Source organism: Schistocerca gregaria, chromosome 2, assembly GCF_023897955.1.
Source record: "Schistocerca gregaria isolate iqSchGreg1 chromosome 2, iqSchGreg1.2, whole genome shotgun sequence".
Taxonomy (NCBI): Eukaryota; Metazoa; Arthropoda; class Insecta; order Orthoptera; family Acrididae; genus Schistocerca; species Schistocerca gregaria.
The window spans coordinates 339,929,428-339,942,968 of record NC_064921.1 but is presented as its reverse complement, the minus strand read 5'-3'; the positions used below and the strand labels follow the sequence as shown (position 1 = coordinate 339,942,968).

General features: G+C 43.3%; 1 protein-coding gene across 3 annotated transcripts in view; it reads left to right on the top strand.

Moving 5' to 3' along the window:
• The window catches only part of LOC126337007 (uncharacterized), a 702,260-nt gene that overhangs the window by 416,796 nt on the left and 271,923 nt on the right, over positions 1-13,541 (top strand). For all 3 annotated transcript variants that reach the window (XM_050001254.1, XM_050001256.1, XM_050001255.1), the window contains one exon: positions 7,805-7,947. In XM_050001254.1, coding sequence (XP_049857211.1) covers positions 7,805-7,947 — 143 coding nt within the window. The remainder of the gene's footprint in view (positions 1-7,804; positions 7,948-13,541) is intronic.

Sequence of the window (13,541 nt, the reverse complement as noted above, 5' to 3'; positions counted from 1 at the left end):
TCCACTCGTGTACTCTTCCAGACTGCACGACACAAAGCTTTGCACCGCGCCTAGGCCTGTCATTACCGAGCCGGCCAGTGTGACCGAGCGGTTCTAGGCGCTTCAGTCTGGAACCGCAAAACTGCTACGGTCGCAGGTTCGAATTCTGCCTCGGGTATGGACGTGTGTGATGTCTTTAGGTCAGATAGGTTTAAGTAGTTCGTGCAGTTGGGGTAATATGGGATCCCTGATACAGGTAGATACGACTCTGGCTGGTGACACGTACTTAAGCATCCTGCCTGATCAGCTGCATCCATTCATGTCCATTGTGCATTCCGACGGACTTGGGCAATTCCAGCAGGACATTGCGACAACCCACACGCCCAGAATTGCTACGGAGTGGTGACTGCAGGAATACTCTTCTGAGTTTAAACTCTCCCGCTGGCCCCAAAATTCTCCACGCATTAACATTATTGACCATACCTGGGATGCCTTGCAACGTGCTGTGCAGAAGAGATCTCCACCCCCTCATACTCATACTGATTTATGAACGACCCTGCAGGATTCATGGTGTCAATTCGTTCCAGCACTACTTCAGACATTAGTCGAGTCCACGACACGTCGTGTTGCGGCACTTCTGCATACTCGCGGGGGCCGCGTACGTTATTAGGCAGGTGTACCAGTTTCTTTGGCTCTTCAGTGTAATATCTTAGTTTTCATCTCTAATGCTCAGACTCTGTCGTAAAATTACTTATTCTGCTGCACCAGAGACCTCTGTCATAAGATAACAGTGGGATTGAAGAGGACCCGATCATTTTTTTGCGTGATACAAATGATAGTGGAATTTATGACCATGATGCAGTTGGGTGAACGATGGTCACCAAAGACACAAAGAAAACTAGAAGAGTCTGTTTTGTCGAACTTAATAGACAGTCATGAACAATGTGCTTAAAAGACGCACGAGAACATTTACTTAATCCGGCAGCTACAAAACATTTATAGCGACAGCTGAAAGATTTTACTAACAGCGGTCGAGATAAATAGGTGCCAAGTAATAAAAGTCGGCAAAAGTCAACCTTGATTTACTGGTAGTCTACCATTACGCGGGCGTTGTGACAACAAAATTCTAGCATCAAAAGAGACTACAGGAAAACTGATAAAATTTGATAGCAATCGTTCTTCCGTGAGTAGGACTGTGCGTGTAACCAACTATAATTTTCAGTGCCAATTCCTGGAGAAAGGTCTGTCAGAAAATTCTAGCAAGTTCTGGTAACATGTAAAATCAAAGAGAGTATCCAAACCTATTCAAACTCTCGTGGATTAGTGTGTTGTTGAAACTTAACAGAAAAGACAGAAATTAGAAAATTGAATTCCACGTATAGAAGTGTAATTACGTATGACCACTGCACAAACCCCCAAATGAGAGACATTGATATAAGAACCCCAGCATTGAAAAAGAACATCAGACTACTCAAAATGAAAATTCATCAGCTCGTGGGGAATATCCAGGTAGATTTTACACGGAACACGCTGCAGCATTAGCCCCTTTCTTAGCTCATATTTATCGGTAATGTCTTGTGCTTAAATAGTCCTGTATTACTGAAAATTGCATAGGTCACTCCAGTTTACAAAACAGGGTAAAAGATCGGATGCACAGGTTTACAGACAAAGGTCGCTGATGTTGCAAGATCCTGGAGCATATTCTGAACTCAAACACTTAAAAGAAGTTTTCCTCTGAGAGTCAGCACAGATTCAGGAAAAACCACTCGTGTGAAATACAACTTGCTTTATTGAGATACGATAAATTGCAAACAGTAGATGCAGGTGACCAGTTACCTTCCACCTTCGTAATTTACTAAAGAGGTTGACGATGTGCTACAACATCGAGTAATAACCAAGGTACAGTAGTATGTAATGTCTTAAAATGTATGTTATTGGCTCAATGGATATTTGATTAAGAGAACACATTACGTGTTATATTGGATGATATCTTCAACAGAAACGAAAATAACGTCGGCTCTGCTCCAAATAAGCGTGACAGGACAAAAATTATCTCAACATAAATGTACGATTTATTAAATAGGATCAGCAGCACAGTCAGCTTGTTCACTGTCGATGCTGTTGTCTCAGGTTCGAATCCTGCCTCGGGCATGGATGTGTGTGATGTCCTTAGGTTAGTTAGGTTTAAGTAGTTCTAAGTCTAGGAGACTGATGACCTCAGATGTTAAGTCCCATAGTGCTCAGAGCCATTTGAACCATTTGTCTACAGGAAAGTACCCGTTAAGGGATGACCGTAAGGCAATGCAGAGAAACTTAGACAAAATATTCATTGGTAGCCATGTTTAAGTGTGGATAAACGTAAAATACTGCCTGTAACACAGACAAAGAACGCAATAGCATGATTGTTTACAGTATTAATGATAAACGTTTTAAGCACTTCACGTCGTTTAAATACAGTGGCGTGAAAAACTTAGGATTGAAAGTAACTTTCGCGTGATGTGTCACCATAAAGTAACATAGCTCAATGAAATTTGACCATACATAGAAAGAACTGCTATAGTATAGAACGGAGGGTAAAGGACTGAAATACGGAATGAGACAAACAGGTATGACACTTTCATTCAAAGACACTAATTACACCGAAGTCACCGCGATTGGTTATTACAAAAGGCAGCATACGGTTAGTAGTATGTGTGATCCCCACGGACAGCAGTCCATGCTCTGCAACGTGCTCCCATACTGGCCGAAAGGTTGCTAAGGTTGTGGTAGGGCGTTGCATTCCTCAAATGGCTCTGAGCACTATGAGACTTACCTTCTGAGGTCATCAGTCCACTACAACTTAGAACTACATCACATACATCCATGCCCGAGGGAGGATTCGAACCTGCGACCGTAGCGGTCGCTCGGTTCCAGACTGTAGCGCCTAGAACCGCTCGGCCACCTCGGCCGGCGTTCCCTTCCTCCATCAGAGCAGTTGACAGCTGCTAGATGATCTTTGGTATTTGTGCATGTGTTGCAAAAACGTCTCTCAACGAATCCCACACGTGCAGACCAGTCCATTGCAGAATACCCTCTCGTTTCATGGGCTCCCCACTTTCCCTGTTCGATGCGGTAGCGTATTTTCATCCATAAAAATGAACGCAGGGCCGAATAACCCCTGAAAAGATGCCCATCAGAGAGGAGTACCGCGTCACAATAACGTTGACCAGTGAGTGTACCATCTTCAAAGATTTAGAGATCTGTATGCCCATGCAACATTGTGCGTCTCCACACTACAACATCTGGACATCCAAAATGATCACGTTGGACAATGTTTCCGGTTGCGTTACGAATACCCAGCTCTCGCCACGTGAGGGTACGTCCACAATCACTAATCAGAGTGGATCTCCTCTCATCCCAGAAGAGCATGCGACATCACTCCTCGTTGGTCCATTCCCTAGGCCCCTGGCACCATCGTAAATGGTGCCGCCAATGCGCGGAACACTGCGTGCCTTACAGTCCCATTAAGTTAGGTACTGTTGCACCCGCTGATCTACGTATCTCTCTGCTGGCCTGTTGAAATATGTCGCGGCCATCTTCTGCTGTAATTGACCGTGGTCGACGAGCTCCCCCTCTTCGGGAAGCAGTGCCTGCTGTTCGCAACTCTCCCCGTGAATGTGAAGCAACGGTGTGACCAATTCCAAACTCCTGGGCTTCACTCGTCAACTGTCGTCCTCCTTCCAGTTTGTCGATGATAATTCTTCCCCGTGTGAAGTCATCCAAACGTTGTCTGCACCGCAACTGCTCGCTGGTTGGCACTCACTTTCTCTTTCCTGTTCCTTCAACTGCGTCGAGTTGCTGGGCCAGCCCAATTTGGCACTTTAGTCACGTGACCTTACGCCATGTTGTGTCCAACATTTTATGCACTATTGGTATATCTCAGGCAACATGCTCGCGCACTTTCATTCATTTCCTCCTAGTAGTTAATATGTCATGTTACTTTATCTAGCTCGTCCTTAAGTTTTGTAGAAACAGTGTATTTAGGTGCAATAATAAAAAGTAATACGAAGTGGGAGGAGTATGTAAATAGATACTTGGGAAGTCGAATCAACGACATAAATTTCTTGGAACATTTCTCAGAAGGACCAGTGCGTCTGCAAAGGACTTTACTTGTTAAGATGATACTACGACCAATTGCAGAGTAGTATTCCAGTAGTATCAAATGGATGTTACGAGAGACATGGAACGAATACTTGGGAAACTTATAGCGGAATTTTTGAACTTTTATTTAGGAAGACTGCGTGACCATTCTGCAGCCACAGTCTTACGTGTCGCGTTGGGGTAAACAGAATAAAAAGCGAGAGATTAAGCGCTTGCGGGGCTTACAGACAACTCCTGTTTCCTTGGCTCTAGACAAGAGTTGAATAGGAACTAATATTGCGTCAAAGAGTATCCTCCAGCAGGTACTGTACAGTGGCTTGCTAATTATGCATACAGAGGTGGATGTAGGCATACTATTTTAAGACAGAAGTTGAGTAATCGTTGAAGGCTTATCTTATAACGATGAGAAACCAAGTAGCCTATGCTTGAAATGCACAGTTGTGCGTGACGTGAGAGAACCATTAAAAATTTCTCGAGTGGAAAGAAGAAAACATTTCCTATGGGTTTCGTCCGATATTTTTTTTTTCTTAAATTTCTTGCTGGCAGTGTTTATGCTCCAGTGATAACCCTGAATCGCTCCTCACGATGGCTCATAATTCTCTAATGCACCCTTTTTTTCGTTAGTCGTTCCACTTGAGTCACGCAGGGTTAGCGATGATTGCAAGTGGGCTGCCTTGTCTTTAGCTCGATAAACTAGAAACGAGACAAGGTGCATTTAAAATTCGAAATTGTTCTTCACAAAACATCGTTCTTGTGAAACACAACTAGCTCTTTATACTCATGAAGTAATGAGTTCTATCGACAGGGGATGTCAAATTGATTCCATATTTTTGCGTTTCCAGAAGGCTTTCGACAGCGTTCCTCACAAGCGTCTTCTAACCAAACTGCGTGCCTGTGGAATATCGCCTCAGTTGTGCGACTGGATTCTTGATTTCCTGTTAGAAAGGTCACAGTTCGTATTAATAGACGGAAAGTCATCGAGTAAACAGGGGTAATTCCAGCGTTCCCCAAGGAAGTGTTACAGGCGCTCTATCTGATGTATGTTACCGACACAGGAGACGATCTGAGTAGTCATATTAGATTTGCAGATGATGCTGTCATTTACCGTCTTGTAAAGTTATCAGATGACCAAAACGAATTGCAAAATGATTTAGATAAGGTATCTGTATGGTGTGAAAAGTGGCAATTAACCCTGAAAAAAGAAAAGTGTGAGTAGTAAAAGAAATACGCTAAATTTCAATTACGCGATAAGTCACACAAATTTTAAGGCTGTAAATTCTACTAAATACTTAGGGATTACAATTAGAAATAACCTAAATTTGAACGATCACATAGATAATGTTGCGGGTAGCAAACCAAAGACTGCGATTCATTGGCAGAACAATTAGAAGGTACAACTGCTCTGCTAAAGAGACTGCTTACACCACGCTTGTCCGCCCTATTCTGTAGTGTTGCTGTGCGGTGTGGGATCCGCATTAGGTGGGACCGACGGATGACATAGAAAAAGTTTAAAGAAGGGCGGCACGTTTTTTACTATCGCGAAATAGGGGAGATACTGCCACAGACATGATACGTGAATTGAAGTGGCAATCATTAAGACAAAGGCGTCTTTCGTTGCGACGGAATCTGCTCATGAAACGTCAGTCACCATTTTTCTCCTGCAATTGCGAAACATCTTGTTGCCACCTACCTACGTAGGGAGAAATAATAGTCACGATAAAATTAGAGAAATCAGGGTTCGCACAGAAAAATTTAAGCGCTCGTTTTTCTCGCGCGGCGTTCGAGAGTGGGACGGTAGAGAGACAGCTTGAAGGTGGTTCATTGAACCCTCTGCCTGCGACTTTATTGTGAATAGCAGAGTAATCACATAGATGTAGAAACGTGTTCTGGATTGCATGCACAAGACATTGCGGAAGGTACGTTTGTGTGTTATTCATTTCGTTCTGTCGATAGGACAGTTCCTGTACTAAAGGTTTGTAATATCAGTAGGTGGCGTTATGTGCTTCATGCGGAACTCGTGTATAATGTCTCGTACATTTGTCGCATATAAATTAAAAGTATTTTCAGACAATTAATTAACATTTCTTGACGATGGATAATCGATTCGCTCGAGATAATACTTTAAAGTTTAAATTTTAATAAAACTTTTATCAATTGTCGATAGGGACACTGTGACTGTGATGAATAAAGGTTTCACGAAATTACTGCAACCAATCGCCTTTTGCTTTCTTTTTCATTTTTTATTAATCATGACCGGTCTCTAAATCCTGCATACAAGCAATAAACATGTACCAGCTGATGAATCGCAAGGCTATTCGAAACCGGCCATGGTTAAAAAAAAAATTTTAGAATAAAACAAAAGGCGACTCGTTGCAATAATTTCTGGAAACCTTTAAATTTTAATGTTTTTTCCAGAAATGCGAATTAAGGAAATGTGAAAGTATTTTTAATTTATATGTGGCAAATGTACATGAGTGTGGCGTGAAGCACTTGTGCTTTCAGCTGCCTCGCACTGCTATGTCAGGGCTCTTCACCGTTTGTTGACGTCTCGTTGCCTACGTCTGTTCTTTCGGAGTACCAATATAGGCCAATAAATGCAAATAAACATACATAAATAAAATGGTGACATTGAAACCGTCGCCGATCCATAGAAAAGAATCTTTTATGCAGCGTATTTCTCTACTCATACATCGATCATTTCCAGTAACAGTTCATGTCACAAACTCGCTGTTTATTTAAATCATTTTGTAGTGTCAAAAAAATACCCACGGTACACAAATTATCAAGGAGTGAAAATGTTGCATTTAGCTGCGGGCGTTGTATTTGTAATGGCTTGGAGGAAATCTGCGGCTGAATAAACCGAAGCAAAAAGTAAGCGTATCAGGGACAAGGGCGAATAAAGAGATGGTGTTATGAAATCCTTCTACTCCTTTAACTTAATTGTCGTGAAAACCGAAACACAGTCCCGTCACGTACGTAAACCAGCTCAGGCTCAGTTTTATTCTTCCTGAACGATCCCAAGCGCTGTCTTAGATGCCACTTTCGATAGCAATATTGATAATTTCAAGATAGTTGCAGCGCGTCCTTGGTGGATAGACAATAGCCATAGTGTGTGGATGTTTATCTCTTTAATACAGCTGGAAAGCAGGGACCAGTGTTTCAGGGCTACAAATTTGTTATATTATTGTCGTTATTCCACTGTAATGAGTACTACGATTTGTGTGGACCTGTCATATGTAACATAAAGATGTCAATAAACAGCAGTTACTTGGGAAGTCCTGAAACAGTTGCTATGGAATTTAAATATTCTATTATCACAGAAGTCCTCCTCAGCAGATCTTTGCCACATTCAGTGTAACTTCTCATTCATCTCGTATCAAACGCACGCAAACCACCGTTAACAGCTTAACAGATCGTTATGCATTGTACACTGCCCGTACTGCCGGTAATGTGCTAACGAAATCGACACAGCAATTATGTGCATAACCCTTGACAAACTAAAACCTCATTTCCCATATAATATCTGGCAGTTTCAGCATCAATCCGCTGGCATATCTATTAGTTTCAAGCAAGAGAATCTCGAATAATCTGGGCTAGGTAGGTCATAGTTTAAGAGGTATACATTGCGGCAATACAAGGCAAATGTAAAACACATTTTGCTTCATGAAAATCTTTTTGTCCACAGTACGGCGATCTTCGAGGCCGAGGAAGATGGTCAGGCGCTTGGTTAACGAGGATGACGACGTGGTACCCAGAAGGACTGTGAAAAAAGCTGTTCAGGACAGAGGAAGGCGTCTCAGGAGAAGGATAAAACAAGAGCCTCTGGAGGTAACAAAGAAATGTTTCCTCTTTTTTTCGCACATGTCGCACTGCAGTAGCAGCAAGTCTTTTATTTTGAAGCAAACTGCACCGTAACAGAACGTAAGTCTGTGCTACAAGAGCGCTCTTCAACAGAAATGCTGTCGAGTTTTCGGATACTTTTATATACTCCATACATTTATAACGGTAATTACACCTTTAAGTACTTTGAGAACTGTTAAAAAGCTATAAACATTTCTGTGTTTTTCTGTTTTCCATAGAGACTTCTTAAGACTATTCTTATTTTTTCACTGTTCTTCCTCTATGTCTAGAAACATTTTATTTTGAATCAAACTCGTTTTCGTAATCTGGGATGAACCTGATTTAGAGTTGTTGGTTTGTGTGTGGACTGTCAATGTATCTCTAAAGGAAGAAGACATATTTTATTGAGTTTAAGCGCCTAAAAATTTTGAGACAGTTTTGTTCAGAAGAAAGAAGATAGAATTAAATGTCCCTTCGACGCTGAGGTAATTGGAGGCGGACCACAAGGAAAGATTGAGGAAGAAATTAAATGGAGTCCTTTCCAAAGCAACCGTCGCTCCATTTTGCTATTCGACTAGCGAACTGAATACAGTACGTGTCAACCGTTTCAAATAAGCCCGTTCTTGCTGTCCTGCTTTCATCGGATCATTAACACTGTTCAGTGCTGCTGAGATTAGCTTCGATATTTTATAAACTTTCAAGCCCCACTCCCTTCTTCACCGGTTTGCTTGTGAGAGACGGATTCATTAACCTGAAGTACCTGCTGAATTTGCTAATTATAACGAAGCGAGGAAACGATTTTAGTCTTCCCTCTTGTTCAGGCTTCTGTTGCCCTCGGGTCGGATCTTGATTTTTATATTAAAAAGCTTCAAACAAGAGGTTAATTGCGCCCGTTAGAGCAATCACTTATGTAACCCTGTGTGTTTTTCAGCGATTAAGTGGTAGCGTTTTGAGGTGATCTCTCTGCAGGTTACCTCAAATTCTAATACGAGACATCATTCAAATCGTAAGCTAACATAAATATGTGAAGATAAGAAACTAAGATCAATAATTAAATAAAAACATCAGTTCACCTTATGCTAGAGCAACCATATTCCTAAAGTGATAACAGTAAAAAAAGACATCGCGAACCACCAAGGCAATATGACTAACTGTGCAGCTAACTGACATTATTGTATCGCTCTAGTTAAACAACTTGATATTACACAGGTGTACGTTACTAAACTAACCCTCTCCGCACACATTTTCCGCCTTTTCAATCATATTCCAGCCCGTCATCTGTCCAACCTTCACTTTGTCCACTGTGCTTGTACACAAAATCACAAATTATTATTACTACGTGGAAAAACCGTGCACGAGGCCACATACAGCTGCAGCCGTTTATCGGAGCGTGGTTACTTAAAAAGTGTGAAGACTGCATCTGCGTTAAACCCTTTGATGGTTCAGGATCCGAAGTGATGACACCGCAAACGACTCGTGACGAGGAATCAAGGGCGAAGAGTAACTGCAGAAGATTCTTCGGATTCGCCAAACATTGAAGAAAATTGTCACCAAAAACAGATACAGATAACCTGTAATCCAATATTTCAACCAACCTGTACCTGTACTCACAGTCACAACCGAGCTTCACAGTCTCCGAATTCCTTGTGCCAACGAAGCTACTCAGCCGAAAGATGTATCACTGCACCGAGCGAGGTGGCGCAGTGGTTAGCACACTGGACTCGCATTCGGGAGGACGACGGTTCAATCCCGCGTCCGGCCATACAGATATAGGTTTTCCGTGCTTTCCCTAAATCGCTCTAGGTAAATGCTGGGATGGATCCTTTGAAAGGGCACGGCCGACTTCCTTCCCCGTCCTTCCCTAATGCGATGAGACCGATGACCTCGCTGTTTGGTCTCTTCCGCCAAACAATCCAGTTCAATCCATGTACCACTGATGAACGGTGGAAACTAACGTCGTATAATGCGTTATAAAGTGCTATTCATATAAACCTGAGATACATAATTTCCTTCCGAAAGCTCGTAGAAACGGGAAAGTTATCTTAATGAACTCAGTAGCTTTGCCCAGATTTGTCGGTCGTGGTTTGCGAAGCCTCTCTCTCACTCTCTCTCTCTCTCTGTGTGTGTGTGTGTGTGTGTGTGTGTGTGTGTGTGGTTAGTTCGGGCCTCGCGACAACAACGAGCAAATTCGTCATTTGTTCGCAGTCTTTAGCCGGCAGTAACGTGCAGTACACACTTCGAGAGCGGTTTTTATCGTGAAAACATGTTGGAAGACAAACTGATTGGTTACTATGTCACAATGCGCATTCCGGAGAGAATTCGATGTGCACGATGTTCCAACGAAGGCAACAGTTTTGCCAGCCGCTGTGGCCGAGCGGTTCTAGGCGCTTCAGTCCGGAACCGCGCTGCTGCTACGGTCGCAGGTTCGAATCCTGCCTCGGGCATGGGTGTGTGTGATGTCCTTAGGTTAGTTAGGTTTAAGTAGTACTAAGTTCTAGGGGACTTATGACCACAGCAGTTGAGTCCCATAGTGCTCAGAGCCATTTGAACCATTTTTTAGCAACAGCTTCATCCCAAAGTAACCTTAATGTCACAAAAGCTACTTACCACCTCCAAACATGGAATGGGATCTGTGATGTGATGGCGCACAGCTGAAGGGTAGTCCTTCCGGGCCGACTGGCTAACTTCAATGCTAATTGACTTGGAAACGGTGCAGCTAATGTAATATTTTCTAAACAATTGATTCTCTGCAGAATCTGCCCTTCAGTAGCCTTACAAGTTTTTCAGATCGTTTCTGACCATCATGTATACTTAAATGGTCGTGTAGCATTGATGGTCGGGAGGCCCAGTCCGGGGAAGTGGCCGCAGAGTTGCTAATCTTCCTTCAGGGGACGCCACATTGGGCAAGTTGCGTGTGGTGATGATGAGATGATAAGGAGATCAGCACAACACCCAGTCCATGAGCGGAGGAAATCTCCAACCCGGCCGGGACTCGAACCCGGTCCCGTTACATGGTAACCAAACACGGTACCACTCTGCTAAGTAGGCGGAAGTTGCGCATAAATGGATGATAAGACTCGTTATCGTTTTATTACACGATTGCTAGACACTCACTGGAAACAGTAACATCCATTAAATAATTGGAAATATGCGTACGATTTAAAGTGGAACGACCACATAAAACCAGTAGTAGGAAAGACAAGTGTCACATACGTTCAATGGAAGAATTCTCAGAAGTATTAGTCTGCCCTCGAAGGAGGTATCTGACAAAACCCTCGTTCGGCTGATTGATGAGTATTGCTCCTCGGCCTGAGACTCTTAACAGGTATAATTGATAGAGGAAATAGAAAAGTTGCAAAGAAGAGGAACGGGCTCGTTTAGTAAGTGCGAAAGCGACATAGCGATGCTAATCTAGCTTCAGTAGCAGACGCTACACGAAAAGGGGCGTGTACCACTTCGTCGTTACTGTTCAAATTCCGAGAGGGGACATTTCTAGAAGAGTCATTCAACACACTACTAACTCCTACATATATCTCACGATAAGTCGATTTGCGAGACAAACAGGACAGCGGGAAAGTGACCCTAGTACACTACGTACCATCCGCTGCACGCTGTAAAGTAGCTTCCGGAGTGTAGATGTATCAGTTGATTATAATCAAAGAGGTTGAGTGTGAGCTGTAATTATCGTATAGCAGCGAACCTTGCTAGGTACACTAACGCGTTAATGCAGAACCAAAATAGTTCAAAAGGCTCTTAGCACTATGAGACTTAACAGCTGAGGTTATCAGTCCCCTACACTTAGAAATACTTAAGCCTAACTAACCTAAGAACATCACGCACATCCATGCTTGAGGCAGGAGTCGAACCTGCGACCGTAGCAGTCGCGCGGTTCCAGACTGAAGCGCCTAGAACCGCACGGCCACACCGGCCGGCCGCAGAACTAATTAACGCTGAAAAAAAAAGAAACGTTCCAATTTTCTACACGAGGTGCGAATCTGAAGTTGTGAAAAGAAAAAAGACGTGTAGAAATGTTTCCATACGTAATGAGTTAGCAACGGTAAGTGGGCATGAAAGATCAAAAAAATGAGAAAGGCTTAATGTTGATTTATTATTAACAGCCGTGTACACTATTTGTTTAATATGAGCACCGGAGACGTAGACGAGATGCTGCAGCCCTAAAATGACGTGATAAACACTTGCTTGCAGCAGTTCCGGTGGAATCTGAGCGTGTTCCTCTGTACTGGCCTTCAAGATCAGATAGAGACCAAACGTGTCCCTGGTTAATACTTTATTTTTTATCCTGAGCGCCAAAAGTCACATGAATTCTGTTCAGGTGATATTGCAGGCCGTGCACTGGAAAAACTCAAGAGATAACACGTTCGTGGAAGGTTGCATTAAGCAGAGTTTTTACTGGGCGAGCGACATGAGGTATTGCCCCATCTTGCCTGAATCAGTGGTTTCCACAAAGCTACGCTCTTCCAAAGTAGGAGTCACGTGCTGTACAGTTAGGTCTTGATAGTGCGAAGACGTCACGGTAAACCTGACAAGTCCTCCGGGTATATTCTCTTCAAAGAACGGACGGACCGAGAACAAAAGTGCTTGTGAATCCAAGCCACACAGCCGCTTACGGCGAGTTAAGTGGCTCCTCGTGCACATGGCGGTTCTGTGAGATCACTGCGTCCTGTAGTGTACAACGTGCCTTATCTCGCCGTTGAATATGTCATCAACTTCGATTTGTGCCAGAAACCGAAGAGCAAATTCAGAACGTTGCTGCAGACCATGAGGTTTCCGTGACCCCACCTCTGGATCTTGTAGCGATACCAGTGTAGCATAGACCCCGAAACTCTCCGTACTGTCGACCATGGTATGGGCAATTCTCGTGAAACTGCACGAGGCACCAGAAATACCCGGGGCACGTTTTCGTAGTCATTTACAGCAGTAGCAACCTCGTCAATAACTTCTACCGGAATAGGACGCCTCCCTTATCCAGATGCCACACAAAGCTCACCCGTGTTTTCGAATTTCATTGTCATCTTCCTTAAACCATTTAATAACATCAAGCCTTTCCTCAGACCCAGTCGGCGATACACTCTCAATGGAGCACTTTAATTGTTGCCGTTCGCATAAAATAGTTTCGCCAACAGCGCACGGTCTCCTTTCTCGATAGCCATACTGTTCACTCATGTTACGGCTTGTCAAATGACAACATGGGTGTCGTACCGTTATACAAACAGTGTGCAGCACCAGATTTATAGTTGGTGGTAAAACTGGAACTACGTTTTTCCATCACAAAGCGATTCCTCATTAACTCATTAGCATATCTACCGAGTTTCACTTTCATACGATAATTACAGCCCACGCTGGACGTCGATGTGTAGCTGCACTTGAATTATAACCTCCCGATAGATTTATGTATTTCGAGAAAGACAAATGAATCGTCAGTTGGGCGTAATGAACGAGACTCCGACAGACAGAAGACACAACGGCCGTGTGCTAGACGCGGGTTGCTGGAAACGTATGCCGGTCTGCGAGGACAGCTCCGTGTCCTGTCGCTGAACAAAGAGTGTCCCGCAGGGTGTGCA